Below are 23,793 nucleotides of genomic sequence, written 5' to 3'. Positions count from 1 at the left end.
AAAAATGATGTTTCACATTTTTTCAACTTTTGGAAAGGTCGTTTTGGGGTGAAAAATGCTTTTTTTGAATTTCACTATTTTTTGAATTTTTTTTGGAATATTTTGAATTCCAAGCACTACCACCTGACACACCTGGGATGGGTCTTAGCGTTGGCTCTCTCCAGAACAAACACAGAAAGGAATCTTACAAAACTCCCTTTACTTGTTGGGCTGGCTACAACTCTCTTCTTCCAACACGCCCATTGTCGGTGACGCAGATCGGAGCTCGGCCTCTGATGCCTGAGGTAGCACATGAGTGGTCAACGCTAATGACTGTGTTAAAACAATGTTGCAGATTGAAAGAACTTGCTGTTGGGAAAGATAACCCGACTGTCATTTCCTGTGACTTGGCCCTCTATGAGAAGGTAATTCAGCTACTGGATGCTTAGCCTGACTTAAAAGGCATAATCGTTCCCAGATTGGGAGAGCTACATGTCGTCATGGCTGCACTGAGAGGTCTGGGTGCATCCATAGAGAATTCTGGCATAGACGATGCTTGGATGGAAGCCGATGTGTATGGTTCTGCAACCCCAAGACAGATTCTGAAATGCACCCATTACAAACGCTCACTTCAAGCTCACATATACTGGTATGTGGCACTCTCTGAAATGGCAATAGAAGAATTCTTCAAGGACAATCCGCATCTCAAGGAAGTCTGCGTTGTTGCAACGGATACAGTTCAAACTGCTTGTGGAGAACATGACAAAGCACTGAAAGCTGAATCAGTGCAGCAAGCCAGCAACTGTCTGCTCCAAGTCATCATCAATGAGAACTTGTTTGAGAGACTTCAGGAATGGGAGGCCACCCGCTCAAAGAATGCCATGTTCAAGGCCATGGTGAACTATCTCCAGAGTAGAGGCAATTCTGCATTTTGTTGCAGCATCTTGGAATGCCGACTTTAACCTTCATTTTCAAGCCGGTGAAGAACTCAGCAAGATATTTTTTGCCATGGACAGAATCAAGTACAAGCGGCTCTGGCCAAGGTACATATCTGACATGTATGCGCTTAAGACCAGCCATCCAGAGACCTGGAGGGAGCTCGAAGCAGGCAATATTTCCGTCACCAAGAATACTATCCCATTTGTATCGATTGGAGCAGACCACGCTGTTGAACATCTGAACAGGTTGCTGAAGGTTCACTCTGGTCTGATTGGCATATCAAATAATGCAAATGCCAAATAGCGATTCTTCTTGACTGCACCTGAACTGTCATGCCTGTCTTGTGAGTTTAAGGGACAGTTTGGTCTGAAGGAAAGTGAGATCACTGAGCACCATGGCCTGTCTCCAAGTGTCGTCAAGCATGAACACAATGCAATTGACCGAATCAAGGCTGCCATACTTAGTCATGAAAATCCATTTGAAGTTGAGGGTAACCAGCTCTTCAACGTGGTCACCCACGCTTATGTGCCAGAAGAATTTGTACCACAAATACTGAAAATTGATGAAACGGGACAGAATCTCTATGAAGATTTTGTTGCTAAACGGATCAATGGTGATGTCAGCCTATGGGCGCCAGTGAAGAAGAAGAACAGAATGTACATGTCTGGCAATGCAACACCAGCAATCAAGATCAGGGACAAGACAGTATATCTAAAAGAAACCAAGGATTTGTATGGTAGACTGATGGTATTCTCCAGATCCAGCAGGGACGTCGACCAGAAGGATGCAATTGGCAACTTTGAATTCACTGTGACACCGAGGGCCCTGTTTGCACCGAACGGAAGCTTACTGTCATGCACCGACAAGTCGAAGCTAATCCACAACTTGGAGAAGTTTGCCAACAAGGAACCGTCTTTACCAGAAGATGAGCTTGATGCCACACACATGGAACCAGCACCCGCTGATGCTGTAATTGATGGCAGTACTAGCACGAAGGTTGCAGTCGTGGATGGAATGGTAGTTGTCCAGAAAATGACCAAGAAACCAGCAATGGTCGTGACAGTGAAGGACCTCAGTGAATGTTTCAATGATAGGTTGATGAGTCTGACCAGAGGCTTCGACCATGTAATTCTTGTTTTTGATACATACAAGCAAGATTCCCTCAAGAGCACAACCAAAGACAAACGACATCAAGGAAAGGCACCAGTCCAATATCACGTCAAGGATGATACCAGTATCAAACACATCACGACGAGTCGATTTCTGTCCCATGATCAAACTAAGGCTGATCTGACGGAGTACTTGGCAGAGAAAACTCTAGAATACAACCGCGATTCAACAAAGATGGTAGTCATTTTGGCATCTGGGCGGACGTCGAGCAACAGGGGTCTCCAATTTGAGGCGAATAACCATGAGGAGGCCGATACGTTGATGATCCAGCAAGCAATAGCTGCATCACAGCAACACACAGGAGATATTGAGCTGACGATATTCTCACCTGATACGGATGTTCTGGTTCTTGCCATAGCAAACTATCATCTCCTGCCAAGACACACATCTATCTCAATGGCATCTAGCATTGTGAAAATCGAGCCAATCTGGAAGGCCCTAGGTGAGGAGAGAGCCCAGGCATTGCCAGCTTTCCACGCATTCACAGGTGCCGATAATACTGGGCGGTTCGCTCGACATGGTAAGGCAAAGTGGTTCCAGTGCTACTTGAAGGCCGATGACGACATGGTAGATGCCTTTGCTATGCTCCGTAAGGATGCTGAACTGTCAGAGGACCTATTTTCGCAAGATTTGTCTGTTCAGGTTATTTTCCAAGTGTTGTCAATTTCCAGCATCCGTGAACTTCGGTGGCATCTCTTCTGTAAGAACGGCTGAGAATGACAAGTTACCACAAACTGGCGGTGCTCTGAGGCAGCATATCATGCGGGTACATATCCAGGCACACGTTTGGGGTCAAGCAGCAATTTCTCAGCAAACATTTCTTGATCCATTAAAGAATGGCTTCCACAAGGACACGAGTGGTCAACTCAAATCAACAACAACAGACATTCTCCCTTCACCAAAGGCAATTATCGAGATGATAAGGTGCCAGTGCAAGACAGAATGTTCATCACAGAGATGTTCTTGCAGGGCCAAGAACTTAATACGCACTGATCTTTGCATGTGCAGCACTTCATGTGAGAATGACGAGGACTCAAACATTGAACGGCATGACCACGATAGTGATGAAGACGATGGCAATGATGAGTGACATTAGAGACAGTGATGCCAATTGGCTACAAACTCATCTTTGACATTAAGTACATTTCACTGATCACCATATTCATGCATTACTTGTTTCAAGATTTGAAAGCAATACATTAAATAAACGGTAATTTGACAAAATGATAGTCGTTTCCATGGCAACCATTGCTCAAAATACAGATATATGTATTCTATATTAAGAACTGTCCTCTAGTTAACAATTATGCATCATCAGTTGCTTGCTTGCAATTAATTTTGAATTTTCAGAGCTGAAATTAAAAAAACGGATTTTTACCCCAAAACGACCTATTTGACCACATTATATGCATTGGAAAAATGTGAAACATGGATTTTCTGTTTTGGTATTGTTTAAGCTTTCCAAATGTGTTGGAGTTAGCTACTCTCCAAAAAATTCCAACGAACGTCAAATTATGGACACAAGGAACCTGACCAAAATTTTAAAACACGACACGTACAAATGTGATGATATTTTCTTCATCTTCTGGCGACGTTTCATTTCAATGGTCCAGCCTTGTGAGCATGTCAAAGTCTGAAGCCTCGGCCTAGCATCAGATTTGTTGATTACCTTGTGGTATTGGGAATTACATGAACATTAATGAATGCATGATGGACTGGAACTGATGAGGCAGAACCGGAAGTGACGTCAGCGGGCTGTCGAGTGAGTGGAGCTGTCGACGCCATTAAAAACGGTTGAGCTAAAGATCCTTCGTGTGGGCTGACTTTGCAATCCCACATATTGGCAACGAGGATGGCTCACCTTGCTCTTACACCACCTGATGCATTCTTACCAAGTCCGAGTGAGCCTTGGATACCTTTTACTTCTTGGATGCACATGTTTGAGAACTTCTTGCTGGTGGGAAATTACAACGCACTTTCTGATGCGAGGAAGCGCGCATTGCTTATACACTGCCTAGGAACTGCAGGGCGGTGTTTATTCTATACTCTCACAGTTGATGGGAACATGTAATTGCGAGTTCAGTGACCCCCTCTGATGAAATGATACAAGATCAGCTCATGGAAAAAAAACTCTTTCAGCTCGTATACGTAAACGGTTGATTTTGGAACCGGAGCTTACACTGCAGAAAGCCCTCGTAATGGTGGCCAAATCAAATCGGCCATGGCGGAAGCAAAAGCGATTACATGCGGCACGTCGACGTCCTTTCAGGATGTAAACACAATACCAGCATGTACCAGAGTGGGGCAATACAGATACGACCCCATTCACAGGGACACATCAAATGAACCTGCAAACCTAAAATTTTCACAAGCTTGACAGGTACACCAAGAGAGTACTTGTTATTGTTGTGGATCTGCAATGCACTTTGCCAATTACCCCCAGATGTCCTGCAAAAGATGTAAATTGCAAGCAGTGTGGCAAAAGTGGACATTTTGCGAAAGTATATCGCAGTAAAGACCACAAATACCAAGTGTGGGAAGTGACTGTGCCAGATGTGACTGTTTCAAGCATAAACACACAAGCCTCTGAACAAATTAGAGTGAACCTATTTTGTGATGTTCGTCTTTGCACACCTGATGGACAGGTATGCTCAGCTAAATTGCTGGGGGGACACAGGTTCAGTCGTTTCAATACTCCCAAAGACTACCTACCTGGAGAATTTCAAGAAAGCATTTCTTACAAAACCAAAATTACACTTGGTGACTTCCCTAAAAAAAAAAAAAACGATCTCTGTAGTTGGTTGTCTTCAAGTGCAGGAGTGACAGTTTGTCCAGTAGCAACAATGTTTCTGTGCCTGCTGATTTCTTCATTGTTCCTTCTGGAACACCGATACTCAGCATGAACCTCTTCACTGCTCTCGGACTGAATATACAGCTATGGAAAAAATTAAGAGACCACTGCAAAATTATCCGTTTTCCTGGTTTTACTATTTATAGGTATGTGTTTGAGTAAAATGAACATTTTTGTTTTATTCTATAAACTACTGACATTTCTCCCAAATTCCGAATAAAAATATTGTCATTTAGAGCATTTATTTGCAGAAAATGACAACTGGTCAAAATAACAACAAAGATTCAGTGTTTTCAGACCTCAAATAATACAAACAAAACAAGTTAATGTTTATTTTTAAACAACACACTACTAATGTTTTAACTTACGAAGAGTTCAGAAATCAATATTTTGTAGAATAACACTGATTTTCAATCACAGCTTTCATGCGTCTTGGCATGCTCTCCACCAGTCTTTCACATTGCTGTTGGGTGACTTTATGCCACTCCTCGCGCAAAAATTCAAGCAGCTCAGCTTTGTTTGATGGCTTGTGACCATCCATCCATCTTCCTCTTGATCACATTCCATAGGTTTTCAATGGGGTTCAGGTCTGGAGATTGGGCTGGCCATGACAGGGTCTTGATCTGATGGTCCTCCATCCACACCTTGATTGACCTGGCTGTGTGGCATGGAGCATTGTCCTGCTGGAAAAACCAATCCTCAGAGTTGGGGAACATTGTCAGAGCAGAAGGAAGCAAGTGTTCTTCCAGGACAACCTTGTACGTGGCTTGATTCATGAGTCCTTCACAAAGACAAATCTGCCCGATTCCAGCCTTGCTGAAGCACCCCCAGATCATCACCGATCCTCCACCAAATTTCACAGTGGGTGCGAGACACTGTGGCTTGTAGGCCTCTCCAGGTCTCCGTCTTACCATTAGACGACCAGCTGTTGGGCAAAGCTGAAAATTGGACTCATCAGAGAAGATAACCTTCCTCCAGTCCTCTGCGGTCCAATCCTTATGGTCTTTTGCAAACCTCAGCCTGGCTCTTCTTTGCTTCTCATTGATGAAGGGCTTTTTTCTAGCTTTGCACGACTTCAGCCCTGCCCCGAGGAGCCTGTTTCGAACCGTCCTCGCCGTGCACTTCACCCCAGCTTTTCTTTGCCATTATTTTTGAAGGTTACTTGATGTCGTCCTTCAGTTGTTGAGTGACATTTGAATGAGTTAGCGGTCAGTCATCCCGGTCAGTGGAAAGTCGTTTTCGCCCTCTGCCAGTCTGTAGCTTTGTTGTCCCCAATGTCTGCTGCTTGACCTTGTACTTATGAACCGCCGTCTTTGAAATTTTAAGAATGGAAGCAACGTGACGCTCACTGTATCCCTCTGCCAGTAAAGCCAGAATTGAACCCTTCTTTTCCTCACTCAAAACTTTTCTTTTCAACTCTTTTGGCATGGTCAATAGTTATTTTTTTGATTCCAATTACTTTTGAGGTACGACTAGCAATGTTTTTGCCATCCAGCTGGTCCTATTGCAAGAGGATAGTGATGACCACAGCAGTGGTTTTTATACTTTTCCTTGTTAAATAAGATTCGGTTCAGGTGATCACCTAATCAATACCTCACTAAGTAGAATGAGGTGTGCCTGTGTTGGAATTCAACAGACACTGGAATGGAATGGCTGCCATACATGTAGAGATACTGATTTAAATTTTTTTCCGAGTGGTCTCTTATTTTTTTCCAGAGCTGTATTTAATGGATGTGTTACTCCTGTATCAATGCTCAGGACCTCTGTGCATCAAACATCGGCTTGGCAGACATCTAATCCTCATATCACTGGACCTCTAGACTATGCAAAAGGATTTGTACACAGTGAAGATAAGGCCCGATGTGGTGCCAATCCAGCAGAAGCTTCACCGTTTACCCTTTGCTGTCCATGATGCTGTCTCGCAAGAAATGAAAACACTCGAAGGAGCGGGTATCATCAAGAGAATTGACTCTTCCAAATGGGTTTCACCTATTGTCGTAACGCATCAGAAAACGGGAAGTATGCGACTGTGTGTGGATCTTCGTGAACCCAATAAGGCGATCGCAATAGACAATCATCCACTCCCACATATTGAGGAGCTATTCACAGAACTTCGGAGAACAAGAATGTTTTCTACTCTTGATCTTCAGAGTGCATAGCGTCAAGTGTCCTTGCATGAGGAGAGCAGAGACGTCACGGCTTTCATAACACACGAGGGACTTTTCTGTTTTTGCCGTGTTCCTTATGGTCTTGCTTCTGCTCCCAGTGCATTCCAGCGAATGATGTCACAGATCTTAGCTGGTCAGGAGGGCATCCATTGTTACCGAGATGATGTTATTGTGTGTGCTTCGTCTCTTGAGAAACATGAGGAATGTCTTCAAGCTGTTTTGAATCGTATTGATCAAGCAGGCTGAAAACTGCATGATGACAAATGTCATTTCAGGAAGGCTGAACTTTCTTTTCTGGGTCATGTGATCTCAGAAAAGGGCATGAGCAAAAACACCGAACATGTGGTGGCAGTAACATAAGCACCACCCCCAAAGGATGCATCTGCTCTGCATTTTTTTTCTGGGTTTCACTTCTTGGTACTTCAAATTCATTCCAAATTATGCGACAGTCATGGAGCCACTTCGTGCCTTACTGTGCAAGGATGCTGACTTCTCCTGGACCGAGGCTGCGCACGCTCAATTTGAAAGGGTAAAAAAAATTGATGACTAACAGTCCTGCACTTGCTTTGTTTGACCCTACTCTGACCACCATTGTGACCACAGACGTGTCTGATTATGGACTTGAAGCAGTGCTCACTCAACTTCATGAAGACTCTTCAGAGGAAACGGTAGCATTTGTCTCACGAACACTCACAGAATGTCAATGTAAGTACTCTCCAGTAGAGAAGGAGAGTAAGTAAGTACGTAAGTACTCTCCACTCACCTGCATCTCAGCAACTGAGAAATGGCGTACGTATCTGTGGGGTCAGAAATTTATCCTGCATACAGACCTCAGTCCACTGACCACACGACTGTCTTCGAAAGGTCTTGGTTGAGCTGGAATGAGAATTGCACATTGGTTCACACGCTTACTGTCATTTAATTATGAAATTGTGTACAAACCTATCCATCAAAATGTGACTGCAGACTGTTTATCGTGGTTACCACTCCCCATGACAGAGCCTTACCATGAACCGGATGTAGAAATGGTGGCTTTAGTGTCTTGTGACTTCTCTGCTGTATGTGTGGAACAATTCAAGGAAACTTGCAATAGATGCCCTATTCTACAGAAGGTGTGAGGCTATGTCTCCAGAGGATGGCCTTGCACTGCAAAGGGCATTGACCCAAAATTACAGTACTTCCCTACTTTAGCATTCAGAATGAACTGGCTGTACAGGAGGATTACTTGATTCGGGGAACTCACCATATGATAGTGCCGACAGAACGTCAACCCAAGTTAATCCAGCTTGCCCATGATATGCATCAAGGTATTGAAAGGACTAAACAAAGGCTGCGTGACCTCTACCGGTGGCCAGGGATGGACTCCCAAGTGGAAGTTGCCATCTAGTCGTGTATTACATGCCAAATGCATGATAAAACAGCTGTCACTCGGGTTCCACCTCTGCAACCAGTTCTGCTCCCTAATGCTGCTTGGGAAAAGCTTGCCATCGATGTCGTGAGACCATTTGATAATGGCTAAATGGACTGTTGCTATGCCATTACCTTAATTGATTACATCAGCAAATTGCCAGACGTAGCCTTTTCGTCCCAAGTAACATCTGCTGCAGTTATCAAGTTCCTGACTACAGTATTCAGTCGGGAAGGAAATCCGCAGGAACTTATCTCTGACAATGGATCACAGTTTGTTTCAACTGAGTTTGAAACATTCCTGCAGAAAAAGAAACATCAAACAATGCCGTAGTTCTACCTATTACCCACAAGCCAACGGGGAGAAATAACGCTTCAACTGAGTGTTTAAAGACTGTTTACATACTGCAAATCTCGAAAGGAAGACCTGGAAATCATTCGTACCCAACTTCTTGCAAACGTATCGATCTACAAGACATGCAATAACTCATCAGACCCCTGCTGAACTTCTCCATGGATGTACATTGCACACCAAGTTGCACAAAAAGGCAGATAGCATTGGGCCAGGCGTCTGCCTGGGGGATGGCCAGACGGAAGCCCCTGAAGTACCGATGGAAAGCGGACACAGCGACGTGCTGCTCCGGCGCATGCTCCCATACCTACCTAACCTAACCTAATTTCACAAATATCCAGATTATACTTGAGTGGAATGATTAATACACCTTATTAAGAGTCATATCTATCAGAAAAACATAATGGCAATACCCCTGGGTGCTCCCCTGGTAGAGTCTGGATAAGATAAGCAAGCTGATCCACATCAGTCTCTATATACATATACATACACATGTACATGTGTGTGTGTGTGTGCGTATATATATATATATATATATATATATATATATATATATATATATATATATATATATATATATATATATATATATATACACACACACACACACACACACACACACACACACATATGTATAGTTGTGGTTCTCGGAACCGCATGCATACAACAGATAGGTGGCCCAAGACAGTTATTCCATTATTATACGTGTAGATAGTCCCCTTCCTTTTGTCTAGCGGGACAATAAGGGAGTGCGTTGCGATGATATAATAGCTATGGTTGCTAAAACATTTTCTCTTTAATTTCATCCCAACTCTTCTTCTTTTCTGATTATTCCTAGGGTAAATCAGCCATGTGCGCTTTGGAGGCCAGTGCATGCGGCGCCGCGGTGGGGAAACTGCAGCAAGTCATGTAGTGTACTAGTTGGTGCTGGACAATTGACTCAAGCTTCTGATGGTCTGGGGAGAATTGCCGATTGCATTAGAAAGGCATGCGAACAAATACCTCTTAAGAGGCTGCACGAATGTTGTTTTTCACAGCACGACGATCCACAGTATCCTCTGCCCCGCTTGCCCCTCGTCTCGTTTACCACAGCGTGTTGGAGTGTTCACAGCACAACGATCCACGGTACCCTCTGCCCCACTTGACCCTCGTCTCATTTACCACAGCATGTTGGAGTGTTCACAGCATGACGATCCACGGTACCCTCTGCCCTGCTTGCCCCTCGTCTCATTTACCACAGCGTGTTTGAGTGTTCACAGCATGACGATCCACGCTGCACAAACACACGTACAGAGGCCAATAAAGCCGACTCCACGCCATGTTCGGCAGGATACGAGTATGCGGGAAGAAGCGGCTTGTTCTTTGTTTAACCTCAATACCCGACACATATTGATGTTCGCCCCGCACACACGCGGCGGAGTCGTGTGAACGTGAGCGCCGGCCATGTGCATAATGGCGGAACCGCGTGCACTGTATGGAAGGTGCTCGAAAGCAGACACGTCCGCCGCTCGTGAAACGTGCATGGATTTATCCATGGCGATGTACCTTTGGTCCTCGCTGGCAGCGATTGATTCTCCATGGATGGTGAATGTCTTCTCATCTCTGCCGCCAGCGAGGCTGCGATCGAGCCAGGGAATGTACAGTGAAGGCCACGTTGGTGCGCACAGAAAAAACGCATTGATCGGCGCTGGTCAGATGCCCGAGCGGCGTGCGGGACCCTCGCCCGCTCTCCCGGGGGTTTTTGCAGGATGATTCACGTGCCAATTTCGGTGTGGGCGATTCATGTCATCTCATGGGTTTGGAGCACAATATTGCGGCTGATTGGGGTGGCCTTGCCGGAAACGAAGTGAGGCTGTTTCCGGCCCAAGCTGGCGGGCCACGTGAGGGGTCGGGACCAATCGGAGTGCCCGATTCGGGTGATGATGTTTGGATTCGGCATGGCCCTCCCCCCGAGCTGCGGTCCCTATAAAAGTCGGGGCAGTCCCTCTGGCCCAGACGTTGTATGGTTTCCTGCTCCTCGTCTCCGCCCACGCCTCGTCGGCACTGTCACAACCCGCCTCCTGCTCCTCGACTCCGCCTCCTCGTCTCCGCCCACATGACATCAACCCCACCCACCTACCTGATCCCGCCCACTGCTCCACTCTCCCCCTCTGGACTCCGCCCCTTCTCCACTCAAGCTCCTCCTTCACGAGCTCAGTCTCCACACGTGCGGCTTGGGCCAGAGGCAATGCGCCGACTGTCGGGTACCACACCCCAGAGCATCCCCTCCCCAAACGTATTGGTAGCACATCGTGCTATCGGGCGCTCAGGTACCGAGATCATCGCCTCAACACCCCCACTCCCCCTCGCCCCCGCTTGCAAAAACTCCCTCTACATTGGGTTCTGTGTCTGTGCGTGTGCGTGTGCGTGTGTGTGTGTGTGTGTGTGTGTGTGTGTGTGTGTGTGTGTGTGTGTGTGTGTGTGTGTGTGTGTTTGTATGCTGGCGCCTGTCTGCCTTAGTAAGACTGCAGAAAATTGTTATTATTGTTGTTATTATTTCCGTGTTAAGTCTGCTCTGTGTCCCCTTTTGCAAGTTGCCTGTCTGTTGTCGCACCACACGCTTTTTTCTATCTGCACAACACACCCCAATAAATCTTTACTGTGCTACATATCTTTCCTCGCCTGCTTGTAAATAAATGATTATCATCAGGAATGTTCCCAGCTCGTCTTTGTGGTTTCTTTCATTGATCCAGCATGGTCCGAATCCTAGCTTAGCCGGGACTTTACTCCCAACGATTCGTTCCGTTTAGTAGGTACATCCTTGGCAGTGTCGCTCGGCTGCATCCGATCCGGTAAAGTGATCTGGTCCGGAAGAGTGATCCGATTCGGACAAGGCGTACTGAGGGTGTGTTTCCCCGGTAATTAAACCACGTGATTAATTAGGTAACCCGATTAACCCATAGACGGAAGGATCCTAGGTCATGCGGTTGAGTTATTGGCGTCCACGGTCAGTTACGCGACCCACTGCGTTACGGAATTATCCGTGTGCGATAGCCTACAATTCCGGGGAGTCTGGTGGGAACTGACATCGTCCCCCACCTAGTGGTCTTCTCACCCGACCCCCTGGCCCGCAGCAATATATATATATATATATATATATATATATATATATATATATATATATGTAAACAAAATGTGCGGGAAGCCATCCGTCAGTCCGTGAAGACTGTATGCCTATAAATAGGGTTGGGCACACATCGACTTTTACTCTGTTGTCCCATTGAAAGGAGTGTTTTTTATGGCCATTTTTCACGACGATCACGAATCCGTTGTTTTTGACCTGGGATGATGTCTTACTATGACATCATCCTAGGTCAAAAATTGACATCATCCTAAAAACCCCAAAATACCTTGAAGACCCCGAAGACCCTTTAGACCCCTTCGACCTTAACACCATTTAGAGCCCTTACACCCTTCAGACAGATTAGACAGCTGAGACCCTTGACCATTTAGACCAGTCATCTTCACTTCTGTTTTAGAGGAGGCCCACTTTTGCCTATAAGACATCGGTGTGAGCCACCACACTGCTTGCAGGACACTGTAATGGATGCTATTGGGCCCCGCCTCCACATACTCTTCTTTGTTGTGGTTAACTGCGCTGCAAGCGTAATTGCTTGTTTACTGCAACCATATCCTGATGTAGTTATGTTACTTTTATGCTCTGGGTTTGAACACTCATTTGAAACCATTGGGTCTATTTGAGAGTATTTATGGCAGATTATGATGGAGTGTTTTCACATTTGTGTATTGTCGGCCGCACGTCAGGGGCCGCACTTTAGGCCATGCAATGAAGAACAGGGATTTCGACCACTTGAACCTTCTTATATCACAAATAAATTGCAAATAAATATAATATCACCAATTTTACAAGTAAATTTGTAGAAAAGAGATGTTTGTATGATGATTGGTGTCAATCATGCCAACACAACAAATCTGTGACGTAAATCTCCGCAATGATGGGTGGCGAGGCGAGCATAGCGAGCCGATCCACACTAGTCCTTTATAATAATCTCAACATTTGAAAAATAAATTATATGCATGCCTAGGTAAGAAAGAAATTAAAGAAATACTAGATATTTAGACAGCCAACCAAGCAGCATTTTCAGGTACATGGAGCTGCCATGTAATTCTTCGACTGAATGTTTAGTGCAGTCAAAATGTCGGATGACCTCCCACAAATTGCAACAAAAGCAAACTCAACATATTTTGATTCCTGGATATATCCTCAGTGACAGAAAAAACGTCCGAAGGGATCCTCCGGGGGGAAAGTCCTGAAATCATGGAAATCCAATATGGCCGCCACCCGGCTTTGGGGAAAATGAGAAAATTGTAAAGATTGATATTTTAAAATGTAAATATATGTTTTTCTGCATTCTAATTGTTCCTAGTTATGGTCAGTATATTGATATACAAGAATAATTATTAAAAAAGTGAAATGTATTGAGGGTAAAATAAAAAATTATAGCTTTTTTGTCCAAAAATGTCAATTTTTGGTCCCGAAAAATTTTTTTTTACCTGATGCTGATTTTGGCTCCTGGACAAAAAAAAAAAAGAAATGTTGAAGATGCAAGATGAAATCAAGTCTATGGCAATACAATATAATTATGTAAATCATTGAAACATGACAAAATTCACAATTCCACTCGGGGCAATCACATCTGCCTGACGAAGGTTTCGAAATGAAAATGAAAATTCGCATTAAACTCAGAAACTACAACCATTATAAACTTACTGTACATGTTGAGAAAAATCAAGCGTATTAAAGTTAGAACTCGACAATGTCGTCATCATCCTCATGATTGTCACATGGAGTGTTTGTGCAGCCAGAGCCCCTGCAGCTTCCACAAGCTGGAGTGCACTTAATGTTGTGCTTCTTGCATGTGCATCTCATGGTGCTACATTCTGCCTGGCAGTAGCACCGAATGACATGTAACATCTTTTCAGGAGCTGGAGCTATTGATGTCTGAAGTGGCACAAAACCCTCATCACACTTCTGCCAACCCCAGTCTGTCAGAAGAAGTTCATCTGCACATCCCTTCCATTCTTTGACTTGCAGATACACGTGCAGGCTGTGATACTTTGCTGCTTCTGATGTTGGTGGTAACGTCTGTGGTTGCATGTGAGAGGAGTTCCAAGCCACGTTGTCCCAGTACTGCTGATACCGGAGGGTGTCCAGGGTGTCAGTTGACTTTCCATTGTAGATTATCACCAATGTTTTTTTCTCCTGCATCTGCCACATCACATACGGAAGCTGGATATGTATCAAAAACCTTTGGCCTGCTCACGGAATGTGTTGTTTGCTTTGAACTTTTTGAGGGAAGCTCACTTTCCAATCCCATGAAGACGAGATGTCGTGTCGCACCCAAGAACTGCATGTAGAAACAGTATGTGCTTGCATATGTCTGTACCAATCATTTTCTTTCTAGCCTTGATGTTCCAGATTTGAGGCTTCTTCGTGTTCTTCTTTGGCTCGGGACAAAAGAAGAGGTCATGGGATTCTAAGCTTGCATGGTAGCATAGGAGGACAAGGTGGTCTGTGTCATCACCAACTAACACAGTGTTGGTAACAGTAGCAGACTACACGGCCTTCAGTACAATCAGGAGATCAGCATCCCCTGAGGCATGATGTGTCTCACAGTTCTTCTTCTAAAGCTCTTCACTCAACATAAAAATGAATCGCTGTTTATTCTGCCGATTGGCAAGAAACTGTTCCTTCTTCATTGTGAGATGCATGTCAGCTGTAAATGTCACATTAGTGCCAGCATTCCCTTTAGACCGTCTCTGGTGTGTCATGTCCTTCGTGTTGGTACTCTCATAACCATCAAACACGACTATGGCATCTCCGTACTTCTTCGTTGCATAATCAGTGTACTGGTGGCATATGTCTCTGTATGTTGATCCATGAGACCATGGAATGTGTTGAACAAGTGCCCCACCATTCAAAACATACTGTTGCCCATCATTGGGGATATCGGCTGGGACATCGGATCCAAGAAGATCCCAGATGGCATCAGCAAAGACTGGCTTGTGTGCTTCTCGGAGCTGAAGAGAGGAATCAAAGAGGGCTGGTGGATAGCTGCACAGTTCATATTTGAATGCCGACTCCAGTTCTTCTGCTGTCTGTGCAACCGTGATCAGTCTCTGGAAGAGGAGTTGTGGGTCAGCCTGGACTTGCTCTCCATCAATCTTGACAGATGACTTCATGCCGAGGGTGACCACTTGGTATTTCCTCTTAAATGTATACTCGGCAGGTGTTTTTCCCATCCATAGATTTCAATATTTTGGCTCCTACAGCATGTGCTGCATCGACGTTGACTGTGGGGTCTGCATGAACTCCAGTGGCAATGTTCCTCAGACGTTTATCACTGCTGAACGGATTCCGTTCCTGTAAATACTAAAGAGCAGATAGTGTGTCCTTCCATTCATGAGATTGTCTTGCCTTGGTCATGTCCTTCTTCTCTCCAGTGTTGTAGTTCACACCTGTGAGCTCCTGCATTGCCTGGTTTATTTCTGCACAGGCAGGCATTGCTAGTAGCCACACCAGCCGTTGTTGCTCTGTCATTCCTCACCCTCGTGTGAGCCCCCCGCTGGTCTTCAAACTTCTCATCAGAACTTGTTCGATGATCAGGTCAGATGAAAGACCTGCCCAAAGGCGATCACTTCATCGAACCACATGGAACCCCTCATCAAAACGTTGTTGGACATTGGGATGTTGAGTTTTGAGATTGGACATCTGCTGCAGATACACCCTCGCAGATTTGGCTTCCAGGTTGTGGCCCAAGGCTGCCAGGTAAGGCAGGATTTCCTGGATGGCCTGTAGATGCAGTGCCCATTTTCCAGTGCGCTCTGCCCGGATGTATTTGTGTAGAATGTCGAGCATGTCCATATACTGAACCCAGAGCGCTGAAGTTCGAGAAGATATCTTTGCAGACTCGGCATGCTTCTGAACGTGGTCTTTGATTCGTTTCAAGACGTCAGACTTGCATACTTCTTCCACAGACTGTTGTTGGCAGAAGTGTGATGAGGGTTTTGTGCCACTTCAGACATCAATCGCTCCAGCTCCTGAAAAGATGTTACGTGTCATTAGGTGCAACTGCCAGGCTGAATGTAGCACCATGAGATGCACATGCAAGAAGCACAACATTGAGTGCACTCCAGCTTGTGGAAACTGCAGGGGCTCTGGCTGCACAAACACTCCATGTGACAATCATGAGGATTATGACGACATTGTCGAGTTCTTACTTTAATACGCTTGATTTTTCTCAACATGTATAGTAAGTTTATAATGGTTGTAGTTTCTGAGTTTAATGCGAATTTTCATTTTCATTTCGAAACCTTCGTCAGGCAGATGTAATTGCCCCGAGTGTAATTTTGAATTTTGTCATGTTTCAATGATTTACGTAATTATATTGTATTGCCATAGAGTTGATTTCATCTTGTGTCTTCAACGTTTCTTTTTTTTTTGTCCAGGAGCCAAAATCAGTATCAGGTAAATATTTCTTTTTCGGGACAAAAAATTGACATTTTTGGACAAAAAAGCTATAATTTTTTTATTTTACCCTCAATACATTTCACTTTTTTATAATTGTTATTGTATATCAATATACTGACCATAACTAGAAACAATTAGAATGCAGAAAAACGTAAATTTACATATTTAAATATCAATCTTTACAATTTTCTCATTTTCCTCGAAGCCGGGTGGTGGCCATATTGGATTTCCATGATTTCAGGACTTTCCCCCCAGAGGATCCCTTAGGACTTTTTTTCTGTCACTGAGGACATATCCAGGAATCAAAATCTGTTAAGTTTGCTTTTGTTGCAATTTGTGGGAGGTTTACCAAATATTTCTGCTAAAATGCCTGTACTAGTTGGAGGTCGTTGGTCCACACGTATCCGAGTAATACCAAAGACTTAAAATAGGACCACGTGTCCTGAAGCTCACCTGGATCAGGAGTAACTCAAAACCCCCCGCAGACCCTCTCCAAACCCTGATTATTATTATTTTTTAATGCCGTGAACAAACTTTAGTCCATTATGGGTGGTTAAGGTTGTGGTCAGGTTTCATCGAAATTGTGTGTGTAGTTTCGGAGAAGAGAGCAAATACTTATTTGGGGGGGGTCAAACCCCCCCCATCGACCCCATCAATGAGTGCAGATTTTATTGTGATCAATACATCATTGTTAGGCATGAGATATGAACTTGTGGCCAAGTTTCATCAAAAACCGTGTGTTTGGTTCAAGCGATAATGACTGGAGTGTTTACCCACTTACTCGCTCACTCACTTACTCACTCACTCTCACCCACTCACTCTCCGACACAACTCCATTGCCTAAGCTCACTGGACTAAAGTTCAGGTGAGCTAAAAATGGTACGTGCTGCTTGCTTGCTTGACGCTCAGAATTTAAAAGGATAGAGAACAGACAAACAACGCAGGGAAGGCAATCCCAAACAACACAGTTTAAAGAAACTGCTTTATCTGCTGATTCTTTCATTGAGGTTCACAGAGGGTGAGCAACCTGGTGTTGGCTTAGCGGTTAGGGTGGTGGCTTGGGATCCCAGGATCCTGAGTTTGAGCCACGTTGGCCACTGAATTAACACCTGTCATCCTGTCATCCTGTCATCCTGTCGTTGGTTGACTCAGCCTGTCATCCTTCCAAGATCGGCGAAATGAGCACCAGTATGTTGGTAATAGGGGCACTGCATCAGCGGCATAGCCGCGCCCTTAACCAATGATGCAACGAACAGCCAAAAAGGCAGCACACGATTGGAACAGAGAATCATACTGGTTATTACAATGAGCATTCTAAAGTTACCTTTCCTTATGCTGTATGTGTACTGTTGTTCAAGCAAATCGTGCAGTATCTCCTCCTTACATAAATAGATGTGATCATGTGACCCCTTTATAAGGCATCTATTCATTACACTTACACAGGTTATGGGAGGAAAGAGGGAAGAAATTGGAAATGCAAACAATGAGTAAAGGAACAGAAGGGAAGAGGACAAGAATGGGGGTATCTATTTTTTGTGTACATTTAGGTGGGGAGTAAATTGAGGAAAGAAGAGAATGTATGACAGCAGGAGACGGAAAGCAGCTGGGTGGAGCTTGGAAGATAAGGGAAGCAAGATTAGGAGGTTCAGACAAACATTGCGGCACCTTGCTATACAGCGACAGAGCTAATTCCTTGTCCAAAAGATCTATTTGTTTGCTGCAGCTTTTTTCTCAAAGATCATTCCAAAATTGTCAGTTTCTCTGAGAGGAGTTGGCAGAAGGTTTCGCTCTGGACGGTTACATTTGACCCATTGGCTTCATATGGTTGCCATCGCATCTGATTTTAAAAAGTTCACGAACAAAGCTAATATAGATCATGCTCAGAAAAGGAAAGCAAGAGTTGAAAAGACCCTTCCATGTCCTTTTTCTCAAGACTGTGTGGGGTATCTTGGGTAAGGTGTTCTATGAATTCTCTAGTTATGTAAGAGTTGCCTCTCAGATTGTTATGGGAGCAAAACATCATTGCAAAGCACCAAAGAGAGCAGAAGCATTATGGTCAAAATTCTAAGGGCAGGTAAACAACAATAAATCTGGTTCTCTGTGAAGCCATTGACCAGGTGGGCATATGTACCTAATGGACAATGCCACGAGCTGGAACAGCTTACACTTGGATGAGCTGATGATTATGCTCCTTAAGTGGTTTACAGACTTGGAAAGTTATACAAGTGAGAGTGGATGAGCATGAAAGGCAATTTGGCAAGGTGTTTGGTCATTTGGATGGAGAAGTGGCCAGAGTGGTCAAGCAGCTGACTTCACACTGTGTTGAAGTGAAGTGGTGTTTTTGCGTTACAGCTCACAATGAGAAGGAGTGATCACTGAATACGGGTTTTGCTTGGACTGTGACTTCTGGTTTGAGATTATTGCTTTCACAAAATATGCTGCGCTTGGCATGTTGCCTAATCTGACTACCATCTGGGGAATCTATTCTCTCTCGCTGCACACCTGTGGTGGCCTCTCTTCTTTTTCCAGTCCCTGTGGATGTGCATGGCATAGCAGGGCTGGTCCACAACCAAGTCTCTAAGAGACTCAAGTGCCCACAGACTCTGCCTATTCTCGATAATTTGCACGTTTTATGTGGACAATAAAAAATAATGAAATTAAGTATGTCTGGACACTTGCGAACCAATTAGAATCAGTTTATAATGATTTTCACCCCTTCCATAAAAAGACATTTTAATCCCTTGTAGTGCAGCAAAAGAAGCTTATCATCAATGCCCATTCTTTTCTTTCTTCTCCAATGTTTTTTGTCTTTCATGTTTCATATATTTTTGTTTATGAATGATTATGAGGAGTATGTTTTGTGGTTATGTGTATAATTCAGAACTGCAAGTCTTTGTGCTTTGATGCTTTCCTCATTTGTATTGCACCTTTCTGAACTACAAATGTTCATTCGTTTTATATTTGCTTGCTGAATGGTGCCTGAGATAATGTCATAAATATGAATTATGGTGACCATATGATATCTGTTGGTGAGCTTATTGGCTGCCATCATATTTCCTGTCACAGGTTATGACATTTTGCTGTTAGTATTATTTGGAGAATCAGGCCATTTATTTGTGCGAGACACCATATATCAGACGGTTTAATGTTCCTAGGTGTCTCCCGTGAAGAAGGTGAGTCTCGGCCTGTAACTATCGTATCACAGAAAGGTTGCTGGATTCTCTGTCTTCTACCGCCTCCTTTTTCGTCTTGCACCCTCGACCCTTTCCTTGTCATGTCCATCCCTCCCTTCTCTGCACCTCCTGCAGGTTTTTGCAACTTGTACCTGAAACTCCAAAAATCCAGACTAGCTGCTCATTTCTCTTCTTTTTATCTTGCAGGTGGAACCAACTTTCTCAGTTTCTTCAATCCCATTGTTCCCTTCAGGGCTTCAAGACAGCTGTTCACCACCACCTCAGGTCATCTCCCATTCATACTCATGATCCTTTCTAACCTCATTAACTCTCCCTAAGCACACCGCTTCCTTTCCAAGTCATTGTGTTTTTTTCCCCTCTCCCTCGTCCTTTTTTTCTTGTTTTGTTCCGTTTCAGTTTAACCCCCGATTTTTTTTTTCTCTTCCTCCTATTGCTGTGGTTGAGCTTTTCTCCTGCCTGTTGACCCAATGTGTCCTACACCCATCACCTCCCTCCTTTTGTTCTCATTTTTCCTCATGCCCATTCTTCATCCAACGGTCCCTCACTTGTGTCCCTCTCCCATACTGTTGATATTTCCTCCACTTTCCACTGTGTTCTTCTTGTTCTGGTCCATTCGGTGTTATAACTCTTCCACGAGCCGAGTAGAAGCATATACAAAAACGAGAGCAAAGTTGATCGCGTGCCATCACAAATCCCCACTCATTCCATCTCAAGCAAAGTTGAAAGATAACAAAAATTTCCATGAAGAATGACCCAACATCAAATTTTGAGTTAAAAAATCCCCCCCCCCATCCCCATTTTGACCCCTGTAGCCCAGTCCCCAAACCTGGGACATGAACCGGGGCTCAAATCTAAAAAGAAAAGTTCCACATTTAATGCATCTTGCAATGTTTATTTCATATGCAGTTTCATTTTAAAAAATGTTGAGATACATGCCCGTAATTGCATTTTTTGGAATCTGACCTTTTGATCCCTCCCCAGGAGGTCGGGCCAAAAATGGCACTGCTCTTATACTACCTTTGTGCCATGTGGTGATCACTACTAACAAATTTAGTGAATTTCTGCACAACCATTGAGGAGAGAGACAGAGCCAATTTCAATATCCCCCACGTTTTCTTTTTTTCAAAAAGCGTGGGAATAAAAATGTGTCTGATCACTTCAGACTGGGTGATGTGCACCAGCTTTCAGTCTGCTTTCATCCACAGAAGAAAGGAAACATTTGTCTGAGGATTAATGATAACACAGTAAAAATGAAAATATATTTTATAGTTACTTAACGTCAGACAACATCTTCTTGTGAATTTCCTGACCAATTCGATCAAAAGACTGACAACGGAACCTAAAATTGGAATCATTCTAAAAACAAATGCCAGTAAGCCATGTACTAAAACAGAGGCCTTTGTTTTCACCTCATGGTTTCTGCTGCAACATTCTTCACCATTGCCCTTTGCGCTGTTCAACATCATGAACACAAATAGCACAGCAAATTGCAGCCTACACGTGGCCTGAGCATGAGCTTGAGAGCTGAGGTTGCAAGCACATGCCATATGCAATGGTCCAGAGAGGGAGTAAATCACTTTGAGCTGTATTTATATGACTTCAGTGGCTGCTATGACCTAGCAACCTTATTGGAATTGGAAGTTATGTACTCATTTAACCATAGTGCACCATGCATGATTACTCGGTCAATAGTAATACGCTTTATTGATCTACCACAAACCATATAGGCAGAACGGTTCATGATAAAAAAAAATGTGACAAATTCAGCCATCATTTGATTCTTCTTCTTGTGTATGGCACCTTGGCTGCTGAGTGCTATCATTTTGTTGGGGCACAATTATGCCACTGATGGTCTACCCCTATACCAGTACACTGGTACTCATTTCACTGACCTCAAAAGGATGACAGGCTGAGTCAAGCCCACCTGGTGTTAATTCAGCTGCCAACAGAGCTCAAACTCAGGACCCTCAGATCTCAAGCCAGCCACCCTAACCACCAAGCCAACACCAGGTTTATCATTTTATCATATCCTTTCTTTCAAACAGTGAAGACATTATCTGCAATAGTGTTTGTCCCTCTCCACTATACCGGTACTCATAACTATAATACCCATTTCACACTAAAATTTTCTTACCCTGATGTTTTTTTACCCCTCCGTTCCTTTCACACCAGGTGTGTGTTCAGTTACCAAATAAGCAATGGAGATTGCGCTTGCCAAGCCAGCCATTTGTTATAAGCCATTTGGAAAGAAGTGCTTGCTTGAGTGCTTAAGCTGAATGGAGAGTGGAGTACTTGCTGAGTGGAGTGCTCGACAAGAATCTTGGTAATTGATCACTCCCCGGTTTGACTAACCCCGTTGTTTACTTAATCCAGGACAAGTTTCCCCCGGGGTATTTCAGTGCCTTTTCAGATTGCGTATACATTCGTGATTACCATCCTGTGAATTGAGTTGAACCTACAACGCATTGCTTTACAGGTCACAAGTACAGTACTGTCGCAACATAGAAAATGGCACCCATTCCTGAAGCTGCGCTTGCCGTTTTTCTCTTGATTTTTTTAAGGTTTTGCAATGGAGGAGTATATGGTCCAATTAGAGTAGGCAACGCTGTCGATAGCTTCGAAGATTAACAAGCTCAAATGAGCTAAGATCCTCATCCTCTTAATGATGACGTCATAAAAACGAATATGACGTCATTGTGATGCATCAGGTTTGCGATAAATTATCTGTGCTAATGCCTGGCTTGATTCCCGCAAACAAAATTCAAACAGCTTGCCTAGTTTCGGAGATAATGGTAGAGGCGATTTCCATTAATGGTGATATTATGACGTCAACTTTTTTTTTCTAGGAAGAATTTTCAAAATCTGAGATCGTTACTGTCTGTGCAGGGTATTTTTACATATATATGCCAAGTTTCAGGAAGTTTCGATGAAAACTGTACGCTGTGAAACAAAAAAGTCCACAAGAAGAAGATGAAGAACAACAACGTGAGTAAGACTTAGAGATCCTCCACGAGATCGAAAAAGACTGAGAGCGCTGTTTGATTCTTGTACGAGTAAAGAAATGAAACTGAAATCATGAATCCTCTTGTGTTGCACTGCTCAACGGAAGTGAATGCCCAAGTCACATATATTATTGGCAAGGTAAGCATGCCGCCATCTTGGTCAAGGTTCTTTTGTGTGTTTTTTTGAATGATGAGCACCCCATTAATTATCTTCAAAAGAGGTGTTTAAATTTACCCAAATACCCAGTTGTCATCCAGACACTCCCTTGAAGTTTCCTTAGTATGCATGCAAAAATGTCATGTCCGGATTAGGATCATCATCAAATTTGAATCAATTCTTCCTTGACACACACCGAAACTGTTCACCAAATATCGTCTTAATCCATCCAGAACTTTTTGATATATCCTGCTCAAAGACAGACAGGGGTAAAAACATAACCTCCAGGCACCTTTGATGGTGGAGGTAAAAGGCATGCATGGATATAGAAAGTGACAACAAGGAGGGAAAAACAAGAGATAATTTTTTTATAACATCAGAGAGATCACAGGAAAGTTTAGATCTTGGATTGGGGTCCTTAAGAGGAGAACAGGAAAATATCTGACAGAAGAACCAGGTGAAAGAAAGATGGAAGGACTCCCCCCAAACTCTATAGAAGCTAGAAGGGGACAAGGTAGAGCGCATAGCTCTGCCACGCAATGCCTGATCCAGTCGAACATATCGGGATCATTGCATTTTTGAAATATCATGCTATACTCGTGTATCGTTTTTGCCCCATCTCTCAATGGTGAAAAATCACTTTAGTAATTCAAAAATTCTCGTCTCCAGATTTGGATCTTTACCAAAATCTCATGAGATACACACTCAACCTGCCCACCAAATTTCATCTGAATCCATCCACAACTTTGTGAGATATCCTGCACACACAAAAAAAGAAACAAGAAAGATGCCATGCATGACATGATACTTGTGAAATCCAGAAAACAAATTTGACCTTAAAAATAATTGGTGGTTGAATTCCATGACCAAATATGCAACTCCTCTTCAAATCCCAAGCCAATGGGGTGAAAATTGATAATTTAGAAATTCGGCCTATGTTGACCTTTTAGCCTATGTTGACCTCAAAAATTATTGGTGGTTGAATTCAGTCACCTGATATGGAAATCCTCTTCAAATTTCAAGTCAGTCCAATGAAAATTGAG

At 43.7% G+C, this 23,793-nt stretch overlaps 1 protein-coding gene across 7 annotated transcripts in view; it reads left to right on the top strand.

Annotated features, from left to right (window-relative positions):
* The window catches only part of LOC147021813 (zinc finger protein 385D-like), a 406,813-nt gene that overhangs the window by 109,752 nt on the left and 273,268 nt on the right, over positions 1-23,793 (top strand). For 6 of the 7 annotated variants that reach the window (XM_085892201.1, XM_085892200.1, XM_085892196.1 and 3 more), the window contains exon 3: positions 19,778-19,855. The exons of the other annotated variant lie outside the window; for it this stretch is intronic. In XM_085892201.1, coding sequence (XP_085748327.1) covers positions 19,778-19,855 — 78 coding nt within the window. The remainder of the gene's footprint in view (positions 1-19,777; positions 19,856-23,793) is intronic. 7 annotated transcript variants of the gene reach the window in all.

The sequence above is a fragment of the Eptatretus burgeri genome, chromosome 8, assembly GCF_056783735.1.
Source record: "Eptatretus burgeri isolate ZD-2024b chromosome 8, Ebu_testis_v1, whole genome shotgun sequence".
Taxonomy (NCBI): domain Eukaryota; kingdom Metazoa; phylum Chordata; class Myxini; order Myxiniformes; family Myxinidae; genus Eptatretus; species Eptatretus burgeri.
The sequence above is the reverse complement of the archived record's forward strand: the minus strand, read 5'-3'. Positions and strand labels throughout refer to the sequence as shown.